The 15,251-nt window shown below is 53.2% G+C and overlaps 1 protein-coding gene across 5 annotated transcripts in view; it reads right to left on the bottom strand.

Annotated features, from left to right (window-relative positions):
* Positions 1-8,384: 8,384 nt before the first annotated feature.
* Myo18a (myosin XVIIIA) overlaps positions 8,385-15,251 on the bottom strand; it is a 106,814-nt gene continuing 99,947 nt past the window's right edge. For all 5 annotated transcript variants that reach the window (XM_059271263.1, XM_059271264.1, XM_059271265.1 and 2 more), the window contains one exon: positions 8,385-9,671. In XM_059271263.1, the coding sequence (XP_059127246.1) occupies positions 9,521-9,671 (151 nt within the window). In that variant the 3' untranslated portion in view covers positions 8,385-9,520. The remainder of the gene's footprint in view (positions 9,672-15,251) is intronic.

The raw sequence follows: 15,251 nt of genomic DNA, 5'->3' as shown, positions 1-15,251 counted from the left end.
CGGCTGACATGCTACCAAGACCTGCTTTTATACAGGCTCTGGGATCTGAACCCAGGTCCTCAGGCTAACAAAGCAAGAGTTCTACCCACTGAGCCATCTCCTCAGCCCTTATCCCCTCCCCCCGCCTTTTTTTTTTTTTTTTTTTTTTTGAGACAGGGTTTCTCTGAGTAGTTTTGCTGCCTGTCCTGGATCTCGTTCTGTAGACCAAGCTGGCCTCGAACTCACAGAGATCCACCTGGCTCTGCCTCCTGAGTGCTAGGATTAAAGGCGTGTGCCACCACCGCCGCCTGGCTCCTATCCTCTTTTTATTTTTATTTTTGAGACAGACTCACTAAGTTGCCTAGGCTGGCCTTGAACTTGTGATTTTCCTGCCTCACCCTCCTGAATACTTGGGATTACAGGCCTGTGCATCTGTTTTATATAAAACACATGTATAAATATATGTAAAATAAAAACTAGTAACAGTAGGGAAATTTAAATACTGACTTGATGTTTGATAGTAAGAAACTATTGATCAGTTTTTGGGTGTGATGAGAGTATTGTGATTATCTTTTTGTAAGAGCCATTTTCTTTTCTTTGGGGGGATCAATAAAAAGGGTTTCCTGATGAATCGCCAGATCTGCCATCACCTGACAGGAGAAGGGAGTGGGACACAGATCCCTGCTGAACACTGTTGTGACTCTAGGGGTAACACGGAGTCTTTTTTGTTCACAAACAGAAATGGCTGCAGCTTCTGACACTCGGCAGAACCAGGACTTAGGAGCGCAGGGACCCAGAACTCCTCTGAGAACAGAACCAGCTTCTAGAAGGGTTTTGCATGATTCTGCATAACAGTGGAAGGCCCCGTCCTCTAACGTCTGAGGCCTCAGGCTACATGGGCACAAAAACTGGCAAAAACTGGCATTTCGAGCTATAACCAGAGCTGCAGAGTCCTCATCAGGCTTCTTGTGCCCACCAGCCTCTAGAGCAGTGGGTCTCAACCTTCCTAACTCAACCCTTTAGCACAGTTCCTGGTGTTGTGGTGACCCCACCCCAACCATAAAATTATTTTCATTGCTACTTCATAACTGTAATTTGTTACTATAAATATCTGATATATAGGATATCTGATTTTCGACTCCTGTAAAAGGGTCGTTTGACTCATAAAGGGTCGCGACAGGTTGAGAATCTGTGCTCCGAACCCCTATCTATGTTCTGTGGACCAGAAAGCCACTTCCTGAAGCATTCCCCCTCTTAACCGGCTCTCTAGGAGCCTGACCCCCACGGGCTGTCAGCCACTCTTCCCTGGGCTCATCGGCCTCGGCCAGTCAGGGCACACTAGCCCAGATGACTTCATCATCACGGAGGTGAGGGGATGCTATACACAAGTGGAGAGAATGCGGGCCGGCGCCAGGCACCCACCCACAGCGGCGGAAGCAGCTCTGTGGCTGTTGCTGTGCTGGGAGCCACTTCCTAGCTAGGTCCTATTTGCATAGCTCTCCTTTAATGAAACAAATCTCAGGTCCTTAAGCCTCTTCCATCCGGGAGCAGTCTCCTCCTCAGCTTAGCCAGGCCACCCTGGCACCAACCATTTGCACCTTCTCCAAGGCCCCGGAGACACAATTTCTCACCCAATAGGGTGAGTTTCCTGTCACAGAACTTAGCCCTGCCCTCCACCCGGCCCTGCCCTCCACCCGGCCCTGCCTGACACGGCTAGCTCCTCCGGCCTCTCTTGCTCCGTTCGGGTCTCAATCATCTCTGCTCCATTACTTTCCCTGATGGCCTCCAGGGGCTGGAAACGGGGGAGAACTGGGGAAAGGGGAGGGTTGGGGAGGGGGGAGGGGAGGTCTGCTTAAGAGAGTGTTGGAATCCGTGCCTGCGCATCACCCGCTGCCATGAGTTATTTCAGCATCCATGTTTGTCTCGAGCTGATTATTCCAGCTCCAGAACAGGTGGAGCAGCCTGCGGTGGCTTATTCGTCAGCCAAGGCCATCTGTTCCCAACAAGCTGAGATTTGTAGCTGATTTCTACTGGGGAGCCAGGAGTGGGGGTGGGGAGGGAAATGAAATTGCACTCAGGCCCTGGGGGACCCACTGTCCTTCCCAGTCCTTCTGGTATGCCTGAAGTCCCAGGTGGCTCCTTCTACACCCAAACCTTCTTGTTTCCTTCGAGAAACTCCCTGGTCACTTGATTCAATAAGAACGCTTTTTCCTTTTCCTTAAGAGGATAAACCTTCCCAGGTGGAAACAGACATTAGACGCACAAATCTATCAGCCAGTACAAAGTTGGGCCAGTGAGAAATGTCTCTTTAGAGACGGGGATCTATCTATCTATCTATCTATCTATCTATCTATCTATCTATCTATCTATATCCATATGACCTTCTCCAATTCACCTCCAGCCCCTTTATCAATAGGAATGTCCTTACCCAAAGCCATTCCCTGCAGGGCTCTGGGCTGGTGGGAGAGTGAGGTTTGGATTCTCTTCTCCCCATCCTTCCACCCTCCAATCTGTTTCTTTTCCAGCTTCTACTCTCAGGCCTGCCGGCAGATGCCTGCTGCTTTAAGGGCGGCATTCCCTGAGCAAGGAGCCAAGCAGCTCCTAAGCAGCTTTGCCACATGGCTTACCCACCCCCCACCACACCACACACAGCCCTGACATCTACACAGAAGAGGCTAAGAAGAAAGAATCTTCCCGTCAGCCACATAGGACAGCGGAGGGGCCTTCTTTGGCGTTAGTGCCCACACCTGTGCCGACTTTCAAAAATCACATACACATGTCATGTTAACAGCACAGATACCTTACAACACACACACACACACACACACACACACACACACACACACACAGGCATGCACACACACGGGGAGGGGGTAGGGAAGGGGTATGTATTTGGCTATGCTGCGGACTGGCCCTAGTACCAGGAATTACAGATACTCACCACCTTCCCAGCTCCGGCACACATGCTTGGCTGGGAAGAGAACCCAAGGCCTCACACATGTTCTTCACCACTCAGAGCTATCTCCCTGGCTCCCCATTTATTTACTGTCTTGCATTCTTGGGTGTACTTTTTTTCTTTTCATGTTATGGCTCTAGCTGGCCTGGGACTTGTTTTTTTTTTGTTTTGGTTTGGTTTGGTTTGGTTTGGTTTGGTTTTTCGAGACAGGGTCTCTCTATGTAGCTTTGCGCCTTTCCTGGAACTCACTTGGTAGCCCAGGGTGGCCTTGAACTCACAAAGACCCTCCCGGCTCTGCCTCCCGAGTGCTGGGATTAAAGGTGTGTACCACCACAGCCTGGCCTTGGGACTTGTTATATAGACCAGGCTAGCCTCAAACTCAGGAAGATCCATCTGTCCCTGTCTCCCAGAGTGTTGGGATTAAAGGCATTTACTACCACGGCCAGTTGTCATGTGTACTTGTAACCTTTAAAAGCCCATTAACATCTATAAAAACATTTCTCTCTCCGTTCCAACCCTTCTCCCTTTCCTTCCTCCATTCTGGGGATGGAACCCAGGGTGTTGCACAGGCTAGACAAGCGTGGTACCCCTGAGCTACATCTTCAGCCCCAAGCTGCCTCGCCGCTCTCTAGGTTTATTCCAGTAGGTCCTTGTGAGCAGGAGCAGCCTTCCTATCGCCAGTGCCTGCTTGATGGCTAAGTATGTGTCCACTAGGAAGAGATGCCCCCAGAAGAGCTAAGGTCCATGGAGGCACATCACAAGACTTGTCCTTGGCACAAAACCTTCCAGAGAGTGCCACCCACCAGGGTTACTATGACCCGCTCTACATCATGTAGCAGTACCTAGGGGCCGGACTGTGCCCTCCAGCAAGGGTGCCAACCTGCAATTGATGCCAAGCCTCGGGGTTTAAATGAGACACTGACCTATTTCATCACACACGATTTTATGTGTCTGGCTGCTGGCTGTTGACCTGTCTTTCAAAGACTCACTGTTTCAAAAGCTGCCAGCTCCATCTTTCCCACAGCACCACCTTTTTCCCCCTTAACACCCTTTTTTTTTTATTTTATTCCCCACTTTGAAATCCCCTAGTGCCCTCTCTTCCTCAAATGTATTTGCTTCTTCTCCTAATCTAGTCAGATCGTAAATGTGGCACAAAACATATAAAAATTTATTAAAATGTGGAGACTCTTTGACTCTTAAGTCACCTCAAATATAATTTGCCTGAACGGTGTCAAAACTTAATATCCTTTAAAAATTTTTTTTGATAAAACTGTCATAGCTGACTTTTGATATCAAAAGCAAATTCTATCTGCACATATAAGTATTCTACTGGGAGATTTGTGCCACCAACTTCAATCACAAAGCACATAGTCTTTCTGGAATCTCCCTGATGGATATGACCCACCGTAGGAGCAGACACTGAAGAAAACTCAATTTCTCTGTCAAATTCCTTCTAAACAGATCTAGCATCCTTGTTAGCTCCAAAATGGCTATTGCTTTGGATCTCTCTCTTCCCAGATCAAATCTCAAGAATGGTCTGGATTGTTCTGTCATACTGTCCCGAAATTAGATGAAGTGAATATCACTTAAAATATGCACTCAGAGACGTGTGGAACTGTTATTCATATTGTAGGCACAGTGGGAGTGCAGTGCAAATGTGATAATGTATGGGGGGGGGAATGCTCTGAAAATTATAAAGAGCAACACAAATGTGAGGTAGGCATTTTATCCTTAAATTGCCAAGAGCGTTTTCTTCCTCAGGCCAGGCCTGCTGAATACCAAGCACATAGCAGCTATGACAGTGGGTCTTCACTTTCCTGCCTCTTCTTTCTTTTTCTGACAAGCCTGGAATGGTTCCAGATGCCTGGCCAGCTGCTGGAACCAAGCAGAGGACTTTGCTTGAAAAGCTGACATCACCTCTTTGAACCTCAGGGACCTGGGGGGACAAGGGGACGATGACACTTAACAGAATTGTGAGGGATTATGCCGGCCAAGTGCACAAGGGCTGGAGACCCAGCAAACTCAGGGCATGGGAGCGATTGCTACCTCCTCACCAAACAGGGAACTGGGAAGCACTCCTGCCACTCACCCCCATCTCCTCCACCCCTGTCCACCGTTGCCTCAGCCCCAAGACTTCCAAGAGGCCTTAAAAAGGAAGGAAACTGCTTCCTTGGCTCTCTTGATGCTGAAACCATTAAAAAGGCAATGCCAAATATGATGAAGAATCCAGAACAATCCAGACCACTCTTGTGATTTGATCTGAGAAGAGACAGTTCCAAAGCACTTGGGAGGCAGTTTGAGGCCAGCCTGGTCTACAGACTGAGTTCCAGGACAGCCAGGACGACACAGAGAGGTCCTGTAACAGGAGGAAAAAAAAAAAAAAAAAAAAAAAAAAAAGCAATGCCATACAGAAGGCCCTGTCAACTGCTTGAGACAAAGCCAACATTGCCCTTTTAAAATGTGTGGCTTCTGGGAGCAATATGGGAGGAATCTCCAGGTGGGGGCGTGGAGCCAGAGTCTACTGAGCTCTAAAACCAGGGCTGTGGACTTGCAAATAAGATCTGACTATGGCGCACGCCTTTAATCCCAGCACTTGGGAGGCAGAGGCAGGTGGATTTCTGTGAGTTCGAGGCCAGCCTGGGCTAGAGAGCGAGATCCAGGACAGGCACCAAAACTCCACCGAGAAAACCTGTCTCGGAAAGACCGGCACCTGCCTGGTCTGGCAGAGTGGGGAAGGAAAGAGGGTGATGAGGGACAAGGTCACTGGATGGAAGGCAAACTCTGCCAGACCATGAGCTTCCCCAGCACCCACAGGCCTCCCAGCCCTATGGGTGCCACCTCTGGGTGCCCTGGCTGCAGCAGTGAGCTCTGAACTTAGGAACCAAAAGCTCTTGCTAGCAACACCACTCACTTTACAAATGGGGAAACTGAGGCCAGAAGAGTCAGCCCCTTTTCCAAAGGTTGCGAAGTCGGTAGCCTGTTGGGTTTTGTCACTGTGCCTGAACTCCGACTGAGACAGTGTATTGGCAGCTGCCCCAAAGGCAGAACCGTGGTGCAGGGATGTCCCTGGGCTAGAGGGTTTAGAGAAGACTACAGCCTAGTGAGAGATGAAAGGAGCTGTAGCGGGCGGGGACAGACTAGCAGAGTCCGGTCTGACATGTGCTGCTGTGTAAGAGGTGATGAGTTGTTCCAGGTTCCCGAGAACCGGGCTCTGGCTCCGAGGAAATGAAAGGGGAACAGAAGGGATTAAGGTTAGATTTAAGAGAGCACTTTCTCCCAGGGATGATAATGTGGCCTTTTATTCAGTGACCAAGGCAGGCTGTGAACTCATCCCCTGTCCCTCCCACTCCTGAGGCCTTTGGGAATCCGTCTTCCAGTCCCACACAGCCTGCTTGGAGTGCAGGAAGCAAATGAGGTGGCTGACTTTAAAAAGTCCCCGCCATTCAGGTAGGCGCTCCTTTTCCTAGATGGGCCTCCTGGGCTCCTTGCTGAGCGTGAGGACTGCAGTCGTTCAGGCTCTGGGGCCCTGGGGGGAGAACAGCAGTCATGGCATCTCTTGCAACACGCTCCCTGCCAAATTGATTCAAATTGGCTTGGATATGAACATATGATTAAAGGAGCGGCGCGATTCATTTATCAGGAGAGATTAAAGAGCGGCATCTGCGCAGCCTAGCTGGGGGACAATTAAGGAGCAAATCGCTAAGTGTCTGTGCCACCAGGCACGGGGGCCGGGGATGGGGGAAGGACAGCCAGGATAATCTGCCAAGAGGACTCGTGGACAAAGGGAGCAGTTTGGGGGTGACCGTCTGCTGTTGTGGTGTCTGGGCGCTATGGGGGACCCCCCCAGGGCTTTGGTTCCTGCCCTTGCCTCTTATTCATTCAGGGAGAATTGAACGGGACACAGGGCGGCTGCAAGACGGGCACCCGGACTTGGGCTTTGCTTTGTGGACTCACAAGCATCTCGGGGATGAGGGGTACTGTGGGTATTCCGGAACTTGTGGAGTTTTCCAGGTGTGACCCAAATGAAGACATGCCTTGGTGGCCTTCTGGGCCTCAGGGAGTGGGAACCAAGGGAGCTGCCCCTTCATAACCTGGAGCCTACAAGCCTAGCCAAGGCTTACGTGGAAGCTTGGAGAAGCATTGGTGGTGGCAGTGCTGTGGCCTCTGGTTTTCCCAGGCGGCTGTGGTATGAGCACTGTTCATCCCGCTCTGCCTCAGGACCTTTGTTCTTTCTTTCCCGTGGGTGCCCCGGCAATAACTGCCCACCCATGCAATCATTCACCTGCAGCCCTAGCCCCAGATACTGCTTTGAGGCTCCTTCAGTCTGCCTTCCCAAGGCATTGTCTTTTCACAGCTCTGAAGCACCTTCTCTGTCCTCCTGCAATATCCCTTGCTCACATCCCTGGAGGACAGGCACTATGATTTACTCCTCTCGTGTGGAAGCTGACACACGGCAGCAGGTGAGGCATATGCTCTGAGTGTCGAATTCCTCACCGGGATTATCCCTGGTCCGAGAGGACCACGCCCAAACCACAGGAGCTAATAAAGACAGCTTTCTCAACTGCCGAGTGGATTGAGTAACACACATTTTCTGACTGGAGCAAAAGCCTCCTCGCCCCAAACTGAGTGTGTGGGGCTCGCACCTGGGATCCTGGCATTAGGGAGGCTGAGGCAGGAGAAGTGGGAATTGGGGGTCAGCCTGGGCTGCACAGTGAGATTCAACAAACAAATATAACTTCACTTTCATTGCATTTTCTCTTTGTGGGAGGGCAGGCAGCTTCGTTCTAGAAGAATCCACTTCATAGTTCTCCCCAGCTTGTTTTGGTGACTTCCCCCTGTTTTCCTCTCTTGACTTTCTGGGTGGCTGACATCACCAGAGCCTGCCCACATACCTCCCCAGACCATTTAATTCCTGTGGGAAATATATCTGGCCATGAGTGTTCGGAGGAGGGGGAGGTCTTTGGTTTCTTGCTCATCTGCAGGAGCTGCCCTATGACTGCCACGAAGCACAGCCCAAATGTAGCTGAGGCAGGCAGGCAGGGGCTGAGCACGCATGTGAGGCAGTATTCTCAGCTTATTCAAATTCCCTGCGGCCAAAAAGGGCTGAGGAACAGAGAAAATACTGCCAAATTTTGATCAAAAAGTCATCTTTGAAGTGACTAAAGTTTTGAGAAGGATGGGGGAGGGGGAGAGAGATTGAGGGCACGGTGAGCTGCCAATCCACTAGCCTCAACATAAATGTGGGGGCTCTGTCTCCATTAGCCAATCTCCTCACCTATTTCAAGTGACCTGCCAAGGCTCCATGAGTGGCCCTGGTCTGGCTTGAGAGTAGAGGCCTCCACAGGCCGAGGTGGCCCCTCATGTCCCCATCAGAATCCCACCTCTAACCCTGCCCTGGGGTCACCCCGGATTTCCCCTGGGCCTGCAAGGAGAGGCAGGGACACACATGGCCAGGAGGGAAGGGGCCTTTATTTCCTCAATCAGGTCCACAAGGCGAGCACAGCCCGATGTGCACAAACCAATTGTAGAAGGGAAAGGGCGGCAGACAGGTCCAGCACCGGGCACCGCCCGTGGCCCCGAGTCTGGTGGAGTGGACAAGATGAGCTTTACGGGAAGCAGCTGGGATGTCCAGACCACTTGTTGCCATGTCTGGGGTAAGTGTGTGGGAACAGGGACACGGGCAGAAGAAAGATGGCAAAGGGTTAGGACTCTGGTCTGGTAAACAGACCAGAACATCCACCTTCCATTGTGCCCACCGCAAGTCCTCAGCACCAAATGAGCTGGTTACACCGTGGACTGAAGGCAGGCAGTGCTGGAAGCCGTGGACTGGTGCAGGTGGAAGAGATCAGCTCTTAAATAATTGCTCATTGCACTTAATACTCCAACAAGGCTTGCTAAGCCCAAGCCAGAAGCACCAGGGCTGCCATGCCTCCCCACACTACCTCTTAAGAACCAGGGCCCCCGGCTCTGCTCACCAGTGTCCCCGGCTGCGGGCTGCATGAGAAAGGACCTCTGGAGGAGTGAAGATGGAGAGGAGATTCCCAAGGCATCCCACAGGGCCCAGCTGCGACGGCGGCCCCTCCCACTTTCCAGGATGCAGCTGCGTGGAGGTTTGGGTATTTAAATTAAACAGTAAAAAGACAGCAGGCACTGAGAAGAGAAAGCCCTCACCCCAGCAGAGGGAAGGCATTGCTGCTCCCTCCTGACTCTTTCCCATGGGCCCAGCAACTTGGAGTGGTCCAGCAGGTAACCTATCCACCATCCCTGAGCAGGAGGCTGAGATGGAGGTCCACTACTGGCTCTGTGAAGTGCCAGGCCACCTGACATTGTCCAGAATGGCCCGGGGTCGGCGCCAACAGTGTGGCATTTCTGAGGCAGGAGTGGAAGTTCTCCCTGCAGAGAGAGACTCCTCTTTCCCCCCACCTCGTCCACGTGGAGCCATCAGACACCCACAGCCTGGAGAGTCCCCCTGACAGAGAGCCGAGGTGTTTTCCATGCAGATCGGCAGTCAAGCAGGGGCAGTGGTACCCCTCTATTTCCTGGGCGAGGCTGTGGGGTGGGAGGGCTGTGAGCCACTCCCCCGGGTTAAGCATTGGTCTCCGTCGTCGTCGGCTTGGCCTCTGTGTCGCTGTCACTCAAATAGTTGTGGGAGAGTCGGGGTCTGGAGGTGCTGTCCACAGGGTCATGTTCATCATCTGACGGGTCAGGGGCGAGGGACTTCCAGTGGCTGGTTGGGCTGCAGAGACAAAGGAACAAGGTCAAGGTCAACTACTACTCCCACTCTGGGGCACCAAGGCTCTGTTCCTGCACTTCAAAACCCAAGTGTTGCTGGGTCAACGCCCTCCTGGGCTCACCCAGGAGATGCTCGATGTAGAGAAAGGAGCACACGGTTGGCACCTGGAAAGCTTTGAAGATGATCAGGACAGGGAGGCTGGTGGCAGCGGGGGGCCAGGCTTCCGTGAGCCTAAGAAACAGCCACATGAGCCGGGCGGCGGTGGCGCACGCCTTTAATCCCAGCACTCGGGAGGCAGAGACAGGCGGATCTCTGTGAGTTCGAGGCCAGCCTGGGCTACAGAGTGAGTTCCAGGAAAGGCGCAAAGCTACACAGAGAAACCCTGTCTCGAAAAACCAAAAAAAAAAAAAAAGAAACAGCCACATGTTCCTGGCTCCTTCCCCTGAGAAGCTGGGACTGAGTCATAGGGGAGGAACCCAGGGATTCGGAGTGTTCAGCTCCCTCCTCCGATGCAGGTAGGCCACAGACCACACAGATTCGAGATTGATTACAACTTGTCCAAGGAGGAAACTCTCAGGCAAGTCACTCCTGACAGGATCTCAGATCTGGACTATTTCCCCTAATCAGGGTTCTCCTGGGCTTGGAAGACTTCTGTCCTTGATCATGGCCTTCTCTACTGGAAAAGGAATGGAGACCCAGGACAGAGGCTGGCAAGACCTGTTTCAGGATGGGCCAGTGGGCAATGTCCTTAGCTCCTGGGAGTCTTCATTAGGCCCCTGGCACTGGAGGATGAAGAAGCACTCACTGTCCCCTGGAGGGAGGAGGACCTTGACATCCTACAGGACCTCATCTTGCGGCTCCATCACATTCTCTCTTTCCCAGAGCTTCAGAGCCCCTCCTGTCCCCTGATCACATGCACCACTGGAGAAGATGCAGCCCAACACAGCTTCACCTCCACTGGTGCCCTGTCCTCATCTGGGGTCCCTGGGGCTGCTGCCGTTGCCTGAGCTCTGAGTGACAAAGGGACACAGCCCTGCCTCCAGGTCCTCGTAATGAGTTTCTACAATCGCTAGGCCGGCTATATTCTGAACTAGGAACCCAAGGATGGCCTTTACTTGCTGGTCCTTTTCAAACCTGGTCTTATTCTCCCAGCAACCTATGATGAAAAAGCTAGCTCAAAGGGAAGAAGCATCTGGACCAAGAACCAGACCCGAACCGGAATCTGCACCTTAGCCTTGGGGCACTCTGCCACTAGACAAGAAGAAAACTAGTCCAAACCTGAAGTCTCCCGCTGGCTAGCGGGGGAGGGGAGGAGGGCCTGGGGTATGTAAAGACAAGTCTCCGTGTCCCTGGCGGAAAGGAAGAGCCTGGGAAAATATATGTTCAATTATGCAAAATGGCTCAGCAACGGGGCAGTCTGGTTAATAGTTATCGTATTTCTCATGAATGAATTACCATTTTTAAAGGAATCAGAATAGCACAAAACACACTTAATACAAACTAGACTGAACATAAATGAGTCTTATTCTGATGGGCCAGAAGCACTTAGGGCCTTGCAGCATCTCCAGGACAAAATTATAAAGCTCAATGATAACTGTGCAACACAGAAAAAATGGGGGTCACTGTAGCCCTGGGGTTGTTTGAGTCCTGAGTTAGTGGGACTCAGTTGTCTTTTTTTAAACACAGAATTTCCACACACCCCGTGCTAAAGGTTTGCTTTCCAGCTAAGGAACGTGGGCTTTGAGGAAAGACAGTGGGGTTACTCTGTGAGCAGAGGGCATGAGGCAGATGCCAGGGCTGGGGTCCAGATGTAAATGAAGCACAGCCCTGTGTGGGTCTCCAGCCCCAACTCCCACACCCCAGGCACCCAGGTAAACGCAGTCAGGTTGCTCTAAAGAAGAGGCAGAGGGAACCAGGAACAGGGCAAGCTCTGCCTGGCTGTGGGGCCACAAGATCCTTAGCCAGTGTCCGTGCCTATTGCCACCACCACCATCAGTAAGCCACCCACTGGGCGCCCGGGGGTGGGGGCAGCTCCCTGTCCCCAGAGCAAGAGTCAGGGCTGGCAACTGGAACATTTTAACTAAATTGTTTAAAAAGCTTTCCTCCCCACACGCCAGCGTCTCCTGCTCTGTGCTGTCACAAACAATTTGGTACACAAGCTAATTCCTGCTGGGAAAGCCCTGGGTGACACCCGCCTTCTGTGTTTGGGAATTCTTCACTGGTCCTTCTCCCCAGGTGAGGCTCTGTCCCCCACCTTTGCACAGCATATCCAGTTCAAAGGCAGCCAGCAAAGTCCTCCCCGCACACCCCCTTTGTGTTAGTTGACTGTGTCCTAGCTGGGGACCACTCTGTCAACATGGACTCTAATCCTCAGAGTGACACAGTGTACATTTTCAGGACTGGGTGGCTCTCCCTGTAGGCAAAAGCATCTGAGCTGTGGGTGAGAGGAGGCTGAAGGAACGGGTTTTCTGTCTTATTCACTGTGAAAGGTGACTGGGAGCTGGAGGGATTCAGTAGGACATCCGCTAGTCACCAGTCAAGTCTGGGATGGCCCAGAAAGACACTGGCTTCCTTCTGGAAAGGGGTACAGAAAGGCCTGGCGTTCTTTATTTCTAGACCTCCCCTTCCACCCACCAACTGACTTCTCGCCTGTGGTGCGGGGTCCTTAGCAAGGCTGCTAAAAGGAAGCTGAAATTGTAGACCAAATATTTTGACTATCTTTGCTCCCGGTGGAGCTAACAAAGGCCACAAATGCTCCCTGCCCTCCCTGGAGCACTCTGAAACCATCTGCCATGAGAGAAGCGACAGAGCAGTGCTGAGACCCGGAGTGCTTTCACCACGCAGGCCCGAGCTGCCACAAGCCCGGTCTGGATTCAAGCTCTATTTCCTCACTCCTACTTCTCAATCACCGCCTCCCCTTCCCCATTTCCAAAGGGCCACAGCAACTTCCTCTTGTTCTGTTCCTTGAAGGGACCTTCAGCAGACCCCTTTTGGCGTAGCCCAATTCACCAGATGGCCCATGACACAAGCATGCTACAGGTGTGTTAGTTCATGCTTCGGGGAAACAACTGTAGCACCCCAGGTGGCTACAGCCTGGGGTTGTGCCTCCTGGGAAGCAGCAAGCATGCCCTGTGAGGGTGCCATGCTGAAAACGTCTCACAACAGGGGTGATTCGAAATGTCACCACCCACCAGGGAAACTGGTAACAATGGGATCCCAATGATTCAGGCTCTGCCTCTCTCTGTGGAAGGTGTGGGCACAAAGAGGGAAGAGCCGGGGGAGGCAGGAGAGCAGAGAGGGGGTTGTCACTCAGCAGCTGCTAATTTCTAGTCATTAGAACTTTACAAGATGAGCAAAGCTGAGGTGACGCCCATGTGTGGGCTGAGTGTGGGTGGGAGGGCTAGGGAGGCAGCAGGCATCTCCTGGGGCTGCTGGAGGGTGGGGCACAGTGTAGGCTGCAGCTCGAGATCCATGTTAGGGAGGAGGGCAGCAGAGCAGGGAGCCAAGTGCCTCATCAGAGCTCACAGCCAGTGTGCCATGTCAGCTAGTGGCCTTCTCTGGGTCCACCTTGTTGGATGAGAGCTCTGAAATGGGTGCGTGCATGCGGGTGACACCTATGTGTCACCCACATGCTCTGCAGTAAAGGTTAAAGGTGTTAAACAGATCCCATGAGCTCCTGGTAATCTTACTTCCCAGTTGTGTAACCTTGGCAGGTAACTAACTTAACCTCTCTGGGCCTTGACTTTCTATGAAACAGAGCTGATCAGACCTTTGTTAGACAGTCGTAGTGAAGATTAGTTCCAAAAACAACACAGGAGGCTCTCGGAGGCCCGAGAGGGGAGCCTGAGGTGGTGGTTGGAGGGGGCAGGGAGCAGGTTAGTTCTCAGAGGGTGGCACACGCCATGCCGCACTCCACGCCAGGCCGGGCATCACCTACTACGCTAGTCACTCTCTGGCCGGTACAGGTACCGCATCATCAGACTGTCGACCTCCTTCTTGCGCTGCTTCTCTTCCTTCTTGGAGCGCCTGGGCGCTTGCCCGGTGGTTTCCTCCGTGTCTGCGGCTGGGCCCCTTTTCACACTGGAGCGGCTGTGGCCCGAGACAGTGGAGCCGCTGGACGAGGACGAGGATTCCGACTCGGTCTCTGTTTTCTTCCTTCTTGACTTGGATCTCTTCTTGCTCTTCCGAGAGCGCCCTTTCCTCCGCCGCTTGTGCGCTGAGGAACCTTCCGAGCTGGAGGAGCTGGAGCTGGAGCTGGAGCTGGAGCTGGGGCTGGGGCTCCTCCGTTTGCTCCTGCGCTTGCTCCGGCTTTTGTGGCCACCGCGTGACCCAGAGACATCCACGGCAGAGGCAGAGCGGCGGATGCTGGAGCCCCTTTCTGGGCAATCCAGCTGCGCACTCCGGGCACTCTGGATGCTCTTCCGGTCGTCATCCTCAGAGTCAGGCTCCAGGCTGCTCCGCTTGAAAGGCACAGGTTTGTAGCTCAGAACCTCGTTGATGGCAGCCTCCAGGTCTGGATCCAGGTAGGAGTGGCGGCTGACTGGTCGGACGCCGGAGCCCTCAGTGGCTGAGGCTGAGGCTGAGGCTGAGCCCCGTGGCTGGGGGGGCACAGACAGACTCCGGGCCAGTGACGGGTGGCTGAACTGCGAGTGTGCCTCGCTGAGGGCCACGCTGGCTCCATCATCCCACTCATCCAGGCAGCTCTGGCCGAGGGACAGCCGGGAGTCAGGGCTCTCGCGGCCCAGGCCGGAGGCCCTGTTCCAGGAAGGGCTCAGGGTCCTTGCCAGGCTGTCGAGCCTGGACGTGCTGCGGCGGGAGCTGGGTGAGCCTGACAGTGAGAAGCTCAGCGAGGAGCGAGCCCTGTCCTCCCCAGAGCCCCGCGTGGCTGAGGAGGCCCGGCTGACTGGGGCGGAGACCGTCGAGGCTCGGTCAAAGTCTGAGCCCCAGCGCTTCTCCAGACCGCGGCCAGTGCGGCTCCCGGCCCCTGAGCAGACCGAGCTACAGTCATCCTGTTCCTCACTCCTCCTGCCCTGGGCCTGCTCGGGTTCCTCCCTGGGGCCCACACGGGCCTTCCTGGGGGGCCTTTCAGGGGAGGTGGCACGCTCACTCAGGGTAGTGAGGAGTGAGTCCTGGTCCCCAGTGCCCCCGATGGAGTCCTTCAGGGTGAGCCTCTTGCGGTAGCTGAGGGAGCTGAGGGCAGAGGCCGGTCTCTCCTCTGGCCCCTTGCCCTCCTTAGGAAGGCTGCTGTGAGCCGTCCTGAGGGGGACAGGAAGCCCAAGAGGAGAGACCCAGAGTGGATGAATGACAGGAGAGAGAGAGAGAGAGAGAGAGAGAGAGAGAGAGAGAGAGAGAGAGAGAGAGAGGCATTAACAAAAATAAGGACACAGTGGGAGGGAGGAAGGAGGAGAAAACCCGCACAGCCCTGGCAAAGCGGTGGCAAGAGCATCCGAGGAAATGAAGCAAAATAATTTGCGTCAGTGAAAATAGCTTCATGGAGAATGTCATGTAAATTAGACTATTGTTCTATTTCATCACTTTTCCCCCTCTAAAACGTTTAGTTCAATTTATTTCATTGTCAACTAC

This window comes from Peromyscus eremicus, chromosome 8a, assembly GCF_949786415.1.
Source record: "Peromyscus eremicus chromosome 8a, PerEre_H2_v1, whole genome shotgun sequence".
NCBI classification, from domain to species: domain Eukaryota; kingdom Metazoa; phylum Chordata; class Mammalia; order Rodentia; family Cricetidae; genus Peromyscus; species Peromyscus eremicus.
The sequence above is the reverse complement of the archived record's forward strand: the minus strand, read 5'-3'. Positions and strand labels throughout refer to the sequence as shown.